At 71.8% G+C, this 15,493-nt stretch overlaps 2 protein-coding genes across 2 annotated transcripts in view; both read left to right on the forward strand.

Moving 5' to 3' along the window:
- LOC141915704 (uncharacterized) lies at positions 1–4,530 on the forward strand. The gene is made up of 12 exons (XM_074807489.1): positions 1–55; positions 171–299; positions 532–610; positions 697–877; positions 1,036–1,310; positions 2,951–3,033; positions 3,122–3,248; positions 3,350–3,571; positions 3,714–3,821; positions 3,913–4,075; positions 4,193–4,358; positions 4,454–4,530. Exons 1-10 carry the CDS (start codon positions 1–3, stop codon positions 4,022–4,024), a joined length of 1,371 nt encoding a protein of 456 aa, XP_074663590.1. The 3' UTR covers positions 4,025–4,075; positions 4,193–4,358; positions 4,454–4,530.
- KMT2D (lysine methyltransferase 2D) overlaps positions 4,072–15,493 on the forward strand; it is a 27,874-nt gene continuing 16,452 nt past the window's right edge. Inside the window, 29 exon segments of the mRNA XM_074807490.1 lie at positions 4,072–4,075; positions 4,193–4,341; positions 4,454–4,568; positions 4,666–4,804; positions 4,944–5,250; positions 5,253–5,343; positions 5,346–5,765; positions 6,043–6,177; positions 6,263–7,113; positions 7,341–7,454; positions 7,847–7,957; positions 8,079–8,183; positions 8,405–8,586; positions 8,684–8,848; positions 8,939–9,048; positions 9,137–9,184; positions 9,296–9,511; positions 9,598–9,741; positions 9,846–9,962; positions 10,092–10,216; positions 10,320–10,509; positions 11,104–11,178; positions 11,564–11,668; positions 11,776–11,958; positions 12,659–12,743; positions 12,866–13,110; positions 13,415–13,488; positions 13,574–13,624; positions 13,762–15,471. Of these exon segments, the coding sequence (XP_074663591.1) occupies positions 4,072–4,075; positions 4,193–4,341; positions 4,454–4,568; positions 4,666–4,804; positions 4,944–5,250; positions 5,253–5,343; positions 5,346–5,765; positions 6,043–6,177; positions 6,263–7,113; positions 7,341–7,454; positions 7,847–7,957; positions 8,079–8,183; positions 8,405–8,586; positions 8,684–8,848; positions 8,939–9,048; positions 9,137–9,184; positions 9,296–9,511; positions 9,598–9,741; positions 9,846–9,962; positions 10,092–10,216; positions 10,320–10,509; positions 11,104–11,178; positions 11,564–11,668; positions 11,776–11,958; positions 12,659–12,743; positions 12,866–13,110; positions 13,415–13,488; positions 13,574–13,624; positions 13,762–15,471 (6,366 nt within the window).

Genomic DNA, 15,493 nt, shown 5'->3' on the forward strand with positions numbered 1-15,493 from the left:
ATGTGGGGATCCCCCCAACACCCCAGCATTGGGTTCCCTGAATCCCGAAGGCGCTGTGGGGCTGAGCCCCCCCCTCCATGGGGCTGAGCACCCTGGGGGCTCCGCAGCCCCGTTGCCCCCCCTCAGAGAGCCGCAGCCCGGGCTGGGGGAGCGTGGGGGGGGCTCTGCAGGTGTTGGGGTGCCCGGCCTGGCTGCGGTTCTCCATGTGGCTTATCTCCACCCAGTCAGGCTAATTACTGCTAATTACCCCAATTACGCTGTTGGGAGCAGGGAGCTGCTGAGGGCAGTGGGGTGTTGGGGTGCGGGGGGGGGGGGGGGGGCGCTGCTTTGTGCCCCACGGCCGGTGATGGGATGGAAATGGGAGCGTGTGCTGGGGCCGGGGTGTTGCAGCTGGGGGGGTAGTGGGGGGTCTGTGCCCCCAGAGTACCCAGACCCCCGCACCCCGGGGCTGGGGGGGCAGGACCCGGGGGGGCCCTTTAGCCCACCCCGTACCTGTCCTTGGTTCCGCCCCCCCGGTCTGTCCGGTCCCAGTGTGGGGGTCCCCGGCTGTGGCCGAGGGGAGCCGGGGCCGCTCCCCCTCGCCCCCCCTCCCCCAGGGCTGGGGGTCCACGTGGGGCTGAGGAGTTGGGGGGGGGGGGGGGGGGGTGTGTGTGTGTGTCACCCGTGTGCGTGGCCCTGACTGCCCGGTACCGGGAGGGGCCGCGGGCACTTGGCGTTGCCCCACGCGCGGGGCCGAAGCGCGGCTCAGCAGCACGGGGGGGCCGTGGGGCGCCCGTTCCCGTGCCCTCGGGGCGCGGCGGCGACACCGGGACCGGGCACGGCGGGAATACCGGGACCGGGCGCGGCGGTGACACCGAGACCGGGGGCGGAGGCCTCTGTACGGCCGCCCGCGGCCCCAGCAGGGCCGCTCCGGTCCCCGGGCGGGCGGGGGGCGGAGCCAGCGCCGCTCCCGGTGCCGCCCCGCCGTGCCCACGTGCGCGCCGCCCGCCCCGGCGCCGGCGGGGTTAAGCGTCGCGGAGGGATCCCTCCCGGCAGCGTGCGCTGCGGCCCGCGCCGTCACACCCCCCGCCGCCGCAGCGCCCGCCGCGCACCGTCTCCCTCCGCCCGAGCCCCCGCCGCCAAGTAGTGCGGGCGCGGCGCCCCCCGGCCGCGGCCCCCAGGGCGCAGCGCGGCGGCCCCGGCGGGGCGGGCGGGCGGGCGGGGCGGGGCGGGGGCGGGCGGCGGGACCTACTTTCCTCTGGAAATGGCCGCGCCGGGGAGCACCGTCCGCCCCGCGCCCCGAGGCCCGTCGGCGTAGGGCGGCCGCGGGGGTAAGAGCCGGGCGGGGGGCGGGGGGCGGCCCCGCCGGGGCTCCCGCGCGTTCGGGCCCGGGGCCCCCGCGGCCCCGGAAGGGAGAGGCCCCGCGGTCGGCCCCAGGCCGCGCCGCCTCCGCCGGGCCGGGCCGCGCCGCCGCCGCCGCCTCCTCCCGGCCAGGCCTCCCCGGCGGCCGGGCCCGGAGCGCGGCCCCCCGGCTCCCTTTGTGTCCGCTACCGGCACCGGTACCGGCGATGCCCGCCGCCCGGGGAGCCGGTGGGGCCCGGGCCGCCGCCGCGCCGCCGCCTGAGCGCAGGTACGGCCGGGCCCGGCGCTCCGGGGCCCCGGTGCCGGTGCCCGGGTAGGCCGCGGCGGGCCGGGGCACCGGGCCTGGCTGGCTCGGCCCTCCCGGAGGGCCCGGTTGCACCGGGGAGGAGGCGGGGAGCGCGGCCCGGGGGTACCGGGGAGCGGGGGGACACACACACGGCCCCGCGCGGTGCTTCAGCCCCCCCCGGGGGCGCGGGCACGGCCGGCCGGGCCCCTCCGCCGACACCCCCCCCCCTCCGCCCCGTCGCCCCCCGCCGTCCCCCGTGCGCACCGGGGCCCTTCCGGGGAGGGCGCAGCCGCCTCGGGGCGGCCCTAATCCCCCCGGGATCACCGGGGAACCGGAGGAGATTTGCTTGGGGGTGGGGGGCGCCCCCATCCCGGGGCCTGGACTCCAGCGTGCCCGACCGGGGGCCCTCTCCGACCCCCCCCCCGCGCCGTCTCGGGGGGCAGCGGGGGTTTTGGGGTACCGGGGGCTGCCCCTGCGCGTCCCCGGTGTCCGGTGCTCGGGGGTGCGGGGGGGGTGTCGGTGCGTGGAGCTGGGGGGGGCCCCTCTCCCCCACGCGGTTGGGTTTGGGGTCTCCTTTGCTGTCTGTCCTCCCCCACCGCCCCCCCCGATCCCCCGGGTTTTTGGGGTGCTCATGAAGTACCGGCAGGAGGGGGTGAGGCGGTGGGAGCACGGTGCCCCCCCCGCTTCGGCTGTGGGGTTTTTGGGGGCGCCCCACCCCCCCCGCGCTCCCCCTGGGACCCCCCCCCGGCGCCGCGGGGGCTCGGCCGGGTCGATGCTGGCGCTGGGGAAACTGAGGCAGCGGCCGGGGGCCGGCGGGGGGGCCCCGGGCACCCCACTTTATTGTCCCCCAAATCCCACCCGGCCCCTCGGTGCGAGGCACCGGGGGGGTCCCGGCTTTGCTGCAGGCACTGAGGGTGCTTCCCCCCCGCCCCCCCCCTTGAAGCTGGTGCTGCTGGGGGGGTCCGGGTGGCTTCTTGGGGTCCCGGTGACCCCCCGGGGTGCTGGTGTCACCCCAACCCCCCCTGAGTTTGATTGAGGTCACTGTGCTGTCCCCACTCTGACCTGGGGGGGGGGGACAGGACACCCGGGGGGGCACCGTTCCCGCTGTGGGGCGCCGGGTCTCGGGGACCCGCCACCGCTCGCGGGACACGTGGGGGGAGCCACGTCCTGCGGGCTGAGACCCCACAAACTCGCTTCGGGAAGGGGGAGGGGAGCGGCTGGAGGGGGCGCTGCCCTGTCCTTTAGGTGGTGGTGGGGGGAGTCCCGGGGGGGCTGGGGAAGGGCCCCTTTAGCCCGGTGCTGACGGATGTGGCCCCCCCGCAGCCGCGGGCCTCCCCCGAGGGACGCCGGAGGCAGGATGGACGAACAGAAGCCGCCCAGCGAGGAGAAGGACGCGGCCGCGCCAGGTGAGCGCGGGGCAGGACGGGGCGGGGGGGGCTGGTGCTGTGTGTGCCCCCCCCTCCCCGCGGTGGCTGACGGCCGCTCTCCCGGCAGCCGATGGGGCCGTGGCCTCGGAGGAGATGGGCAGCGCGGAGGGGGACCCCCTGAAACCCCCCGAAGAAGCCTCCGCGGGGCCGGAGCCGGAGAGCGCGGACACGAAGGGACCTCCCCAGGCTGGCAGGTGAGGACTCGGGGGGGCTCCGGGGGGTGGCGTGGAGCGGGTGGGGGGGGTCCTGAGCATCCCTGACCCCCTCTCCCGTGTCCCCCCCCCCCCCTCCCCAGCACGCCGGCACGTCGCTGCGCTCTCTGCAACTGTGGGGACTGGAGCCCGCACGGGCAGCGGGAGCTGCAGCGCTTCGAGCCGGCGCCCGACTGGCTGAGCGGCTGGTGGGGCACGACCCCCCCGGGGGTCCCGGCCAGCCCCCCCCGCAGCCGGTGGCCACCGACCTGGCGCAGGTCGGCTTCTCCGAGCGGCGACCGCGGCGCAGCTCTTCGAGCCGACGGGTGAGCGCGGTCGTGGCACTGCGGGGTCACCCCCCCCCCCCCCAACCCCTGCCGACCTGGGGGTTCCCTCTGCCACCCTGGGGTGCCCCCCCACCACCCTGGGGTCCCCCCAGTGCTTGTCCCTGACCCCCCCTCCCCGCAGGGCACTGCTGGGTCCACCGCTGGTGCGCGGCCTGGTCCGCTGGCGTGGGGCCGGAGCCGCCGGGGCCGGTCGCCGTGGCCAGAGCCGTTTTCCTCAGGGATCTCACAGGTAAGCGGAGGGTGGGGGGGTGGTGGCGTGGGGGGGGCTCAGCCCAGCCCTGGGCAACGTCTGTGACCCCGGCGGGCAACTCCTCTTTCAGAAATGTGAACACTGTCGGCGGACGGGGGCCACCATCCCGTGCCGGGCGGCCGGTTGCCCCCACCTCTACCACTTGCCCTGCGCCGCCGCCGCCGGCTGCTTCCAGTCCATGAAGAGCCTCCGGCTGCTCTGCCCCGAGCACGTGGCCGAGGCCCTGCAGATGGGTGCGTGCGGGCTGGGTGCTCTCCCACCCCAAAGAGGGGTCCCGGGGGAGGGGGGGGGCAGAGCTGGGCGAGGGGGCCGCCCTGACAGCCTCCCCCCATCTTTCTCCCCCCACGCAGAGGACGCCCGGTGCTCGGTGTGCGACGGGCCGGGCGACCTGCGGGACCTGGTTTTCTGCACCAGCTGCGGGCAGCACTACCACGGGGGCTGCCTGGACATCGCCCTGACGCCGCGCAAGCGCTCGGGCTGGCAGTGCCCCGAGTGTAAAGTGTGCCAAACCTGCAGGTGAGCCCGCGGGGGGTGGGGAACAACGAGGGGGTGTAGGGGAGTTGGGGGACACACACGCAGCCCTCACCCCCCTCGCCCCTGCCGCCCCGCAGGCAGCCCGGCGAGGATTCCATGATGCTGGTCTGCGAGGCTTGCGACAAGGGCTACCACACCTTCTGCATGGAGCCGGCCATCGAGGGCCTCCCCGCCGACTCCTGGAAGTGCAAAGTGCGTCCTGCTCTCGCTGAGGGGGGGTTATAGGGGTGCCTGGCTGCCCCCCCGCCCCCAACCTTGACGTGTCTCTGTCCCCCCCCGCCCCATCCAGAACTGCCGGGTCTGCTCGGAGTGCGGCCGGCGCCCGGCGGGACTCGACGCCGCTGCCCGGAGCTCCTGGGTGTGCGAGAGCTGCAGCAGCGCCGCGCCACGGAGGACGCCCGTGGGGTGCCGGAACCCCTCGCCCGGACGTGAGTGGGGATGGGGGGGACTGGTTGGAGGGGGGTGGTGCTGGGCTGGGTGCCCCCCTCCTTTGCAGGTGGGGAGGATGCGGCCGGAGCCCCTGCGCCCCTCACACCCCCCTGCCCTGATTTCCCCCCCCCCATCCAGGCTGGCGTCCCCCGACCGCAGTGAGCCGACGGATGTGCCCGTCCCCCCGCCGGAGCCGGAGCCTGCGGGGTGCGATGAGGAGGCGCAGCTGGGGGGGGACCCCAAGGAGACACCCCCGGGCGATGGCGGGTCTCCTCCCGGCGAGCCCATCCCTGTGGAGATGCCCCCCAGCGAGGTGCCCCCCGATGAACTGCCCCTCGACAAGTCCCCTCCTCTTGTGCAGCCCCCCGATGTGCAGCCCCCCGAGGAGCCCCCTCCTCTCGTGCAGCCCCCTGAGGCGCCCCCTCCTCTTGCGCAGCCCCTTCCTGAGGAGCCCCCTCCTCTCATGCTGCCCCTGACGAGCCACCCCCTGATGAGCTGCTCCTCGAGAGACCCCCCCTTGACGAGCCGCCCTTGACAAACCCCCCCTCGAGGAGCTGCCCCCCAGTGAACCTCCCCTCGACGAGCTGCCCCCCAATAAACCACCGCTTGAGAAGTCGCCCCCCGGTGAACTGCCCCCCAAAGAGCTGCCCCTTGACAAATCGCCCCCCGAAGAGCTGCCCCTTGACAAATCGCCCCCCGAAGAGCTGCCCCTTGACAAATCACCCCCCGAAGAGCTGCCCCTTGACAAGTCGCCCCCCAATGAGCTGCCCCTTGACGAGCTGCCCCCCAACAAACCTCCCCCCGATGAGCTGCCCCCCGAAGAACTTCCCGCCGATGAGCTGCTCCCTGAAGAACTTCCCCCTGATGAGCTGCCCCCCGAAGAACTTCCCCCCGACGAGCTGCCCCCCGAAGAGCCGCTCCCCAGCCAGCTGCCCCCCGAGGAGGACCCCAAGCCACCAGGTAAGTGGGGGACCTCTGGGTCTGTCCCTTTTCCCCTTCCCGTTGTCTCCCGTGGGTGCCGGGGTCCCACATGTGGGTCCTCTCCCAGAACTGGTGGGACCCTCAACCTGTTGACCCTGATTTCACGCTTTGATGCCCCGTTTGGGGGTACGCGGGGGGCTTGGGGGGGGTCCCTGAGCCAGGCCCAGGCAATGCGCATTGCCTCAGCCCCAGGCAGGGTGGTGCGGCGGGTGGAGGGGACCCCCGTCCCCCCCTGACCCACGGCCCCATCCTGCAGGGCTCCTCCCCGAGGTGGCTGTGGCAGAGGAAGCGCCACCCCTGGCCCTGGAGGTGCCCCCTGAAGAGGAGATGGAGCTGGAACCGGAGCCCTTGCTGCCCCCTGAGACGGCGCCCCCACCCCCTGCTCCCCCAGGTGGGTCTGGGGACAGGATTTGGGGGGGAGGGGGGGTGTCTGCTGGCGGCTGTGGCGTCACCGTTCCCTCCTCTCCACCCCCCAGATCTCCGCGCCGTCTCGCCCGTGCAACCCCCAGACCCCTCACCTGAGGCCAGGGAGGACGAGGCGCCTGAGCCGCCCCCCCCAGCCCTGCCTGAGCCCCCCGGCAGCCCCGGCACCGCCATGGACACTGAGCCCCCCGGCTCCCCGCCGCCCCCCCTGGGCTCCCCTGCCTGCACCCCGGCTCCTGCCGAGCCCCCCGAGGATGAGGAGATGGAAACGGCCGGTGGCGAGGGGGAGTCACCAGCCAGCCCCCCCGGAGATGGCCCCCACGCCAGCCCAGCCCCAGAGCTGGGGCCTTTCCCGGGCCTGCCTGAGGAGGAGGAAGAGGAGGAGGAAGAGGCGCCGAGGCTGGAGCGGGAGGGTACCAGTGGGAGCTCCCCGCCGCTGAGCGAGGAGGATGCGCTGGAGGAAGGCCGGACTGGGGGGCACCCCGAAGCCAAGGGGTCCCCCCTGCTCCTGGAGCCGGAGGAGCTGGGCCCCGAGACCCCCATGGAGGTGTGCGCCGCCGGGGAGAAGCTGCTGGGGCGTGGGGATGAGGGGGTCCCCGAGCCCCCCGCCCTGCGTCCCCGGCCCGACATCCTCAACGAAATCTCCAACCTGAGCCAGGGGGACACGAGCAGCAGCTTCCCTGGCTCGGAGCCGCTGCTGGGCTCCCCGGACCCCGAGGGCGGGGGCTCGCTGTCCCTCGAGCTGGGGCCCCCCTCGGCCGACGCCAGCCTGCAGAAGGAAGACGCCGGGTCGCTGCCGTTGGGTGCCGAGACCGACGACTCGCTGCTCTTCGAGCCAGTGGCCAAAGGGGACGGGGATAAGAGCCGGCGGCGCAGCTCTCCGGGGCGCTCCCGTGTCAAGCAGGTATTGGGGAAGTGGGGGGGGACCCACCACCCTTGCCCTGCCACCCCCCCTCCCCATCCCCAGCTCCCCGGGCTGCCCCTGCGGCGAGTAGGCGAGGGCTGAGCGCGCGATGGGGGTGGGATGGGGGCCGTGCCCCTCCGCTGCCCCTGCACCGGCTGGGATGTGCCGTGGGGGTCCGTCCGGGCCGCCCCCCGGTTGCCGTAACCGCCCTCTCCCCTTGGCCTTAGGGTCGCAGCAGCAGCTTCCCTGGGCGAAGGCGCCCCCGAGGTGGGTCCCACGGGGGCCGGGGCCGGGGCCGTGCGCGCCTGAAGTCGACCACCTCGTCCGTTGACACCCTAGCAGTAAGGCTGGGCTGGGGCAGAAGTTGGGGGGGGCTGAGGGGGGGTCCCTGAGCTGTTAGGTGACAGGGCTGAGAGCCGAGCGTCTTCCCCCATCCCCTTCCCCACCATCCAGGTCCCTCGGAAAGGCTCCGGAGTCCTCGGGGTGGGGTGGGGTGGGTGGGGGTCCTGGGGGGGAGGCGACTGCTTGGGGTTGTGCTGTGGGTCTGGGGGTTTCACCCCACAAGCGTAGGAGCTGCCCCCCCTTCCCCCCCAGAGGAGCTGGCAGCAGGGGCTCTGCTCCCCCTGCGTGTTCTTGTGCCCCCTAGTTTGGCACCAGACTGGGGCCGGTGGCCCCCCCAAACCGCACGGGGAGCGGGGGTCCCCGGTGCTGAGCCCCCCCACTCTGTCCCCAGCTCGCTGACGTGGAGAGCTCGCCCAGCAAAGAGGAGGATGAGGACGATGACGACACGATGCAGAACACGGTCGTCCTCTTCTCCAACACTGACAAGTTCGTGCTCATGCAGGTAACCGGGGCGCTGCGGGACGGACAGACGGAGGGGACAGGACAGATTCTGTGTGTGTGTGTGTGTGTGTCCCCCGCCCACCCGCCACCCCCTGGCTCCGCTCACGGCCTCTCTCCCCCAGGACATGTGCGTGGTGTGCGGCAGCTTCGGGCGCGGGGCCGAGGGCCACCTCCTCGCCTGCTCCCAGTGCTCCCAGTGCTACCACCCTTACTGCGTCAACAGCAAGGTGAGGAGGGGGACTGGGACCCTGGGCCCTGCACTGGGGAGGGCAGCGCCGTGCTGTGGCCCCCCCCCCCAGGTAGAGCCGGGGCGTGCGCACGGGGTCGTGTCCCTGCGGTTGTACCGCGCTCCGGCGTGGCCGTGCCAAACCTTGGGGTGTCCCCGCCAAGCCCGGGGACCCCCGTGGCTGTGCCCAGGGCTCACGTAGTGCCCCCCCCGCATCCCCAGATCACGAAGGTGATGCTGCTGAAGGGCTGGCGCTGCGTGGAGTGCATCGTCTGCGAGGTGTGCGGCAAAGCCTCCGACCCCTCCCGCCTGCTGCTCTGCGACGACTGCGACATCAGCTACCACACCTACTGCCTGGACCCCCCCCTGCAAACCGTCCCCAAGGGCGGCTGGAAGTGCAAATGGTGCTTTGGGGGGGGCACGAGGGGAGCTTTGAGGGGGAGGTTCAAGGCTGGCGCTGACCCCTCGGCGGGTGTTTTTGCCCCCCCCCTCCCCTCCCAGGTGCGTGTGCTGCGTGCAGTGCGGGGCGGCGTCCCCCGGCTTCCACTGCGAGTGGCAGAACAACTACACCCACTGCGCGCCCTGCGCCAGCCTCGTCGTCTGCCCCTTCTGCCGCGAAAAATACGTAGAGGACGACCTGCTCATCCAGTGCCGGCACTGCGATCGGTGAGCGGGTGAGGGGTTGGGGGTGGGGGGGGGAAATCTTTGCGTTCGGGTTCCCCGGGGAGGGGTGTGACGGGTCCCCGCTGCTCGCAGGTGGCTGCACGCGGCGTGCGACAGCCTCTTCACCGAGGAGGAGGTGGAGCAGGCTGCGGATGAAGGCTTCGACTGCAGCGCCTGCCAGCCCTACGTGGTCAAGCCGGCCGGTGAGCGCCCAGGGGGGTTTGTGGGACATCTGGGGGGACGTTTAGGGGACACAAGGACTCACTTCCACGTCTGCTTTTCTCTCTGCAGTGCCCGCGCCGCCCCCGGAGATCGCCTCGGTGAAGGCCAAGGAGCCAGGTACGTGCGGTGCCGTAATCGGTGCCGTGAGCTCCCCGGGGCCGTGCTCGGTGCTGTTTTTTATCCCCAACGCTGGCTTCTGTACCTAAGGCTGTCATTCTGTCCCCGCAGAGCCCCAGTATTTCCGCTTCGAGGGCGTGTGGCTGACGGAGACGGGGATGGCGGTGCTGCGCAACCTCTCCCTCTCGCCCTTGCACAAGCGGCGGCAGCGCAAGGGCCGGCTGGGCACCCTGAACGGGGACGGGGGGCTGGAGGGGGGCGACCCCCTGGGCCCCGACGACAAGAAGGACGGCGACCTGGACGCCGACGAGCTGCTCAAAGCCGAAGGTGTGTTTCCTCAGCGGGGGGAGCTGGGGGGTGCAGTGGGGGGGTGCCAAAGGACCCCGCTGATGTTTGCGGGGGTGTCCCGGCAGTGGGTGTCGAGCACATGGAGTGTGAGATCAAGCTGGAGGCTCCGGCCAGCCCCGACCGCGACATCGGCGCTGACGTGGACTCGGGGAAGGGGCTGGAGGACCCTGAGGAGTGCAAGAAGCGGAAGCGCAAGCCCTACCGGCCCGGTGAGTGTCACCGGGGGCCACCCCCCAGGGCCAAACCCCCTTCTCTAGGCCCTGCTGTTTAACCCCCCCCCCCCCACACACATTTCCTCTGCCCACCCCCCAAGGCATCGGCGGCTTCATGGTGAGGCAGCGCAAGTCCCACACCCGCCTGAAGAAGGTCTCGGCGGTGCTGGCAGAAGTGGGGCGCGAGGGGCTGAGCACCGAGGGGCACCCCGAGGATGGTAAGACCTGGTGGCACTCATTCCTGTCCCCGTTGCCCTGCCCACTTGTCCCCAGGGGACGGAGAGGGACGGCGAGGTGCACCCAGACTGTTTTGGGGGGGGGCCATGTTAATGGGGTGGCTGTTGCAGGGGCTCCGGGCGACCTCCCGCCCGAGGGCGGCCTGGATCCGGGCTCGGTGGAGGGAGACGAGAAGAAGAAGCGCCGGGGAAGGAAGAAAAGCAAGTTGGAGGACATGTTCCCCCCTTACCTGCAGGTGGGATGGACGGGGGGGAACGGAGGTGGCTCTGGGGTGGGGACAGATGGAGGGGACACCCCGACGGCCGCCGTGGCGCTGACGGCCGCTCCCCCTCGGGCAGGAGGCGTTTTTCGGGAAGGCGCTGATGGACCTGAGCCGGAAGGCGCTGCTGGCAGCGGGCGGCGTGGGGGACGGGGCTGCCCGCCCCTCCCTGGGCCAGGGCGCCCCGCGGCCCAAGGGGGACCCCAACCTGGCTGGGGCGCTGCAGGGTGCCCCCCCTGACAGGAGAGAGACCCCCACCCACCCCCGAGGTGAGTGTAACCAGAATCTGGCCTGGGAAGTCAAACCCTGGTGACCGTCCCCGAGAGGGGTCACGCAGGGTTAGTGGGGGGTTGTTGGGGGTTGCCATGGACACCAAGAGTTGTTGGAGGACCCCAGGGTTGTTGCAGGTTGTTGGGGTCTGTTGGGGTCCTCCAGGGCTGTTGGATGACCCCGGGGTTGTTGGAGGTTCTTAGGGATTCCCTGGGGTTGTTAGGGCTTGTTGGAGCCCCCTGGGGTTATTGGAGGTGGTTGGGAGCTGCCAGGGTTGTTGGAGGTCCTTGGGGCTGTTGGGAGGCTGTTGGGAGGTTGTTGGGAGGACCCTGGGGTTGTTGGGAGGTTGTTGGGAGGACCCTGGGGTTGTTGGGAGGTTGTTGGGAGGACCCTGGGGTTGTTGGGAGGACCCTGGGGTTGTTGGGAGCTGCTGTGACCACTGAGGGGTTGTTGGAGGACACTGAGGGCACTTGAGGGGTTGCTGTCAACACTGAGGGGTGTAGGAGGACGCTGGGGGTTGGTGGAGGACCCTGTGGGTGGGCGGGCGGGGGGTTACTTGTTCCCCAGCCCCGCTGAGGCCTGGTGCCCCGCAGGGGACGACAGCACTGACGGCAGCGCCGCCGCTCCTGACGACGATGGCAAGGACGACGCGAAGGCCGAGGACCTGGGTGAGCTCTGGGGACCCCCGTGGGCCCCCCTGAGGGCCGCCGGGTTGTGTGGGACAGACCGACAGCCGAGTCCTCCGTGGGGGCCTTTGAGAGGCGGCCTAGAGTGTCTGCAACCATAGAGACGGAACCGCTCTATGGTTGAGGAGTACGCTCTAGGCGGGGAGGGAAGTGCGAGGGGGGAGCTCTATGGTCTTCCCAGGTAGCTCCGCGGTGCTGGTGACCATAGAGTGGTGCCTAGAGCGCCCCCGCGTGGTGCGGCGGCCTGGGGGACTGGAGGACTCCTGTTCCCCTGAGGGCACTGGGGGGTCCCGAGCCCTGAGTTGGGGGGTTCTGGGGTGTTGGGGGTCCCGGGGCGCTGAGGGCACCTACTGATTCCTCCTTGCAGGGGCCGAAGAGCCGAAGGATTCCCCGGACCCTGGCGACGCTGAGAAACCGGCCACCCCGGGCGAGGGTGCGCTGAGCTCTGACCTCGACAAGATCCCCACGGAAGGTGAGGCCCCGCCGTGGTCCCAGGGCCAGGACCCCCGGGTTTCTCCCCCACCTTTCCTCACCCGTGTGCTGCCTGCAGCGGCTCAGCTCTTCCTTTTCCCCCCGCAGAGCTGCCCAAGATGGAGAGCAAAGACGTCCAGCAGCTCTTCAAGGATGTGCTGGGCTCGGCCGAGCGCGGGGAGCAGCCCCTGAACTGCGTGGCCGCGGGGATGGAGGCCGGAGGCGCAGGGCAGGACCCCAGCCGGGCGCAGCGACCGTTCCTGCAAGGAGATCTGCAGCTGCCGGGACAGGGTGGGTGGAGGCCACGTGTCTTATGGGGAGCGGCTGAGGGAACTGGGGGGGGTTTAGTGTGGAGAAGAGGAGGCTGAGGGGAGACCTCCTGGCCCTCTGCAACTCCCTGAAAGGAGGGTGCAGAGAGGGGGGAGGAGTCTCTTGAGCCAAGGAGCCAGCGGCAGGCCAAGAGGGAATGGCCTCAAGCTGCGCCAGGGCAGGGTCAGACTGGCTCTTCGGAAGGATTTCTTTGCAGAAGGGGCTGTTGGGCGTTGGAATGGGCTGCCCAGGGCAGGGGGGGAGTCCCCATCCCTGGAGGGGTTGAAGAGTCGGGTTGAGCCAGCGCTGAGGGATCTGGTGGAGTTGGGAATGGTCAGGGTGAGGTTCATGGTTGGGCTGGAGGAGCTTCAAGGGCTTTTCCAACCTCGATGAGTCTGTGAGGCAGCGCGGCCCCGCGCCCAGACGCAGCGATCGGGTGGGGGAGAAGGGCAGGACTCACCTTCTGCCCTGGAAAAGCCGACGTGTCGTGTCCTGAGCTGCGAGAACAGGAGCAGTGGCTGCGGTGCAGGAGAGCCCGACTCCCAGCTCTTCTCTGTTGCTCTGGGGATGAACGTTTTGGGGGTGAATGGGGGTGTCTTGTGTTGTCTGAGGGCTGCTGGGGGCGGGCACAGGTTCGAGCCCCAGCTCTGCCCTCCCTGAACCCCTCTCCCTTCCCTCGCAGGGAGCGTTTCCCTGGGCTCACTCTCCGGAACCGTCTCCCTGGAGTCGTACTCGGGTGTCTGCCAGTCCCCGTTCCTCGATAACAGGTACGCGGGCGGCCGGGGGAGCTGGGATTTGCCTCCTGGGAAGGAGGAAACCCCCAGTTATTGGCAGCACCCCCTTTTTTCCTCACGCTTTGCTGATCCATAACGCTCTCTCCCCCGCACAGGGAGCGGAGCGGCTTCTTCAGCCCAGACCACTGCGAGCCCGAGAGCCCCTGGGCCAGCAGCTCGGCCGCCACCACCCCCTCGACCCCCACGACGCCCACGACGGAGGGCGAAGGCGACGGGCTGTCCTACAACCAGCGCAGCCTGCAGCGCTGGGAGAAGGACGAGGAGCTGGGCGAGCTCTCCACCATCTCGCCCGTCCTCTACGCCAACATGAACTTCCCCAACCTCAAGCAGGATTACCCAGGTAGGGCTCTGGGGGGGCCGCGGCCGCCCCGTGCGGGATGAGGACGGGGGGAAGCTGGGTGCAGCGTTAACACCTCTGGTCCCTGGTCCGAGGGGAGATCCCGGCCGTTGCGGCCCAGGGCTCAGCTGCGGGGCTGAAGCGCTTCTTGCAGCGACGTGGGGGGGGTCTCGGCGCCAGATCTTGGGCAACGGGGCCGTCCCCACGCGTGACGGGGGCCGCTCGCCCGCTGAGGGCCCGGGTGTGTTTCTCAGGCACGGGTTAACGTCGCTTTTCTTCTCTTTGTCTGCTCCTACCGGCCTCCCAGACTGGTCGAGCCGTTGCAAACAGATCATGAAGCTCTGGAGGAAGGTCCCCGCCACAGACAAAGCCCCCTATTTGGTGAGTGCTGGGGCGTCGCTGGGGCGGGGGGGGGGGGTGAGATGCCGGGGGGGCTGCGAGTCAGCTGGCTTCGTGTTTTTGTTAGCAAAAGGCCAAAGATAACCGGGCGGCTCATCGCATCAACAAGGTGCAGAAGGTACGTGCTGCAGCGGGGAGGTGCCCGGCGGCCCTGACCCAGCCCTGGGGGACGTGGGGTGCCCCCCCCCTGCCCCCTGCGCCCCTTCCCCAGCCCCCCGGGGCCCCCCAGCCCTGACGGCCGGGCTCTCTCTGCAGCAGGCCGAGAGCCAGATCAACAAGCAGACCAAAGGGGAGGGACTGCGCAAGCCGGAGAGGCCCTCGCTGCACCTACGGATCCCGGTGCCGCCGGGGGCGCAGCCCGTCTACATCGGCAGCCCCCCCGCCGCCGGCGAGGGCTTCTTGAAGCCCCCAACGGGTGCCGGAGGGGGGCCGGAGTCTCCCAGCGAGCTCTTCCTCAAGCTCCCGCCCCAGTCCCCCGCCCAAGTGCCTTCGCACGATCCCTACGGCGCGGCGCCTGCCTACGCGCTGGAGCCCCGCTTCCCCTCGCCCCTGGGCCAGAGCCCCACGGCGGGCGCTGCCTTCCAGCCCTTCCCTAGCCAGCCCCAGCCCCTCGCCGGCCCCCGTGCCGGTCCCGGCTCCCAGCCCCCCGATTTCCACCCCACGCCGCCCGGTACCCCCCGGCACCAGCCCGGCACCCCCGATCCTTTCCTGAAGCCCCGGTGCCCCTCCTTGGACAACCTCTCGGTGCCGGGGAGCCCCGGGGCTCGGCCCCCCGAGGCCCTGCTCTCTCCCTTGCCTTTTGGGGAGCAGAAGAAGGGTCTGGAGGTCAAGAAGGAGGAAGGGGGGAGCCTGGGGGTCTGCTCACCTGGCTACGCCTCCACCATGGGCTACGGGGACTCCCCGGGCGGCCCCCACCTCTCCGCTGCGGAGTTGAAGGCGGCCGATGTTTTTAAAGCCCCCATGACCCCACGGGTCTCTCAGGTAGAGCCGCAGAGCCCGGGGCTGGGGCACCGGCCCCCCGACCCCCATCCCCTGGCCCCCTCGCCCCCGGGCCACCCCGATCTCTACCGCCAGTCGCCCTACCCTGACCCCTACTCGCAGCCCCCGCTGACGCCCCGGCCGCAGCCCCCCGAGGCCTGCTGCGCCCTCCCGCCCCGCTCCCTGCCCTCGGAGCCCTTCTCCCGCGTCCCCGCCAGCCCCCAGTCCCAGTCCAGCTCCCAGTCCCCCCTCACCCCTCGGCCACTCTCCAACGAAGCCTTTTGCCAGTCCCCCGTCACCCCCCGTTTCCAATCCCCGGACCCTTATTCCCAACCGCCCTCCCGGCCCCAGTCCCGGGATCCCTTCACCCCCCTGCACAAGCCCCCCCGGCCCCAGATGCCGGAGCCGGGCTTCAAGTCGGTGCCGCTCTCACACAGCCCGGCGGCCGGTGGGGGCTTTGGGGGCACCCCAGCGGGCGAGCCCCACGCTAAGACGCCGGCGGGGCAGCAACCCCCCTTCGCCCGCTCCCCCGGCGCCAGTGTCTTCCCGGGGAACCAGCCCCCCATGCGTTTCACCTTCCCCCCGACTGTTTCGGAGCCGCTCAAGGGCTCCCCGTCCCACCAGCCCCACGGGATCAACAGCCATTACGGCCCCGGCAAACCCCAGAGCTCGGCCTACGCCTCGTCGCCCGGTTTCCACCAAGCCGGCAGCCCGCTGGGGCCAGGCACCGCGGCTGCCGAGACCTACAGCCTCTCGCCGCTGCGGCCCCCCTCGGTGCTGCCGCAGCAGCCCCCCACCCCCCTGCAGCAGCCGGACGCCTCCGTCGCCTTCCTGCCCCGAACCGCGCTGGGGCCGCCGGCTGATAAGAGGGAGGAGGCGGCCGCGGGGCTCTCGGCACCCCCAAACCGGGACCTGGCGGAGCTGCCTGGCGGCCAGGACGGGGCCCTCGGCACCATGAGCCAGTCGGAGCTGGAGAAGCAGCGGCAGGTGAGGGTCCGCCGGCGCGCAG

The sequence above is a fragment of the Strix aluco genome, chromosome 27 (genome assembly GCF_031877795.1).
Source record: "Strix aluco isolate bStrAlu1 chromosome 27, bStrAlu1.hap1, whole genome shotgun sequence".
Taxonomy (NCBI): Eukaryota; Metazoa; Chordata; class Aves; order Strigiformes; family Strigidae; genus Strix; species Strix aluco.

What these genes read in the sequence shown, in the direction of transcription:
- LOC141915704 (XM_074807489.1), top strand. Translation starts at nt 1, where the DNA reads ATGTGGGGATCCCCCCAACACCCCAGCATTGGGTTCCCTGAATCCCGA. An exon ending in GAAGGACGCGGCCGCGCCAG is followed by an intron (nt 3,034 to 3,121) that starts GTGAGCGCGGGG and finishes CTCTCCCGGCAG; the next exon opens with CCGATGGGGCCGTGGCCTCG. An exon ending in GCAGCTCTTCGAGCCGACGG is followed by an intron (nt 3,572 to 3,713) that starts GTGAGCGCGGTC and finishes CCCTCCCCGCAG; the next exon opens with GGCACTGCTGGGTCCACCGC.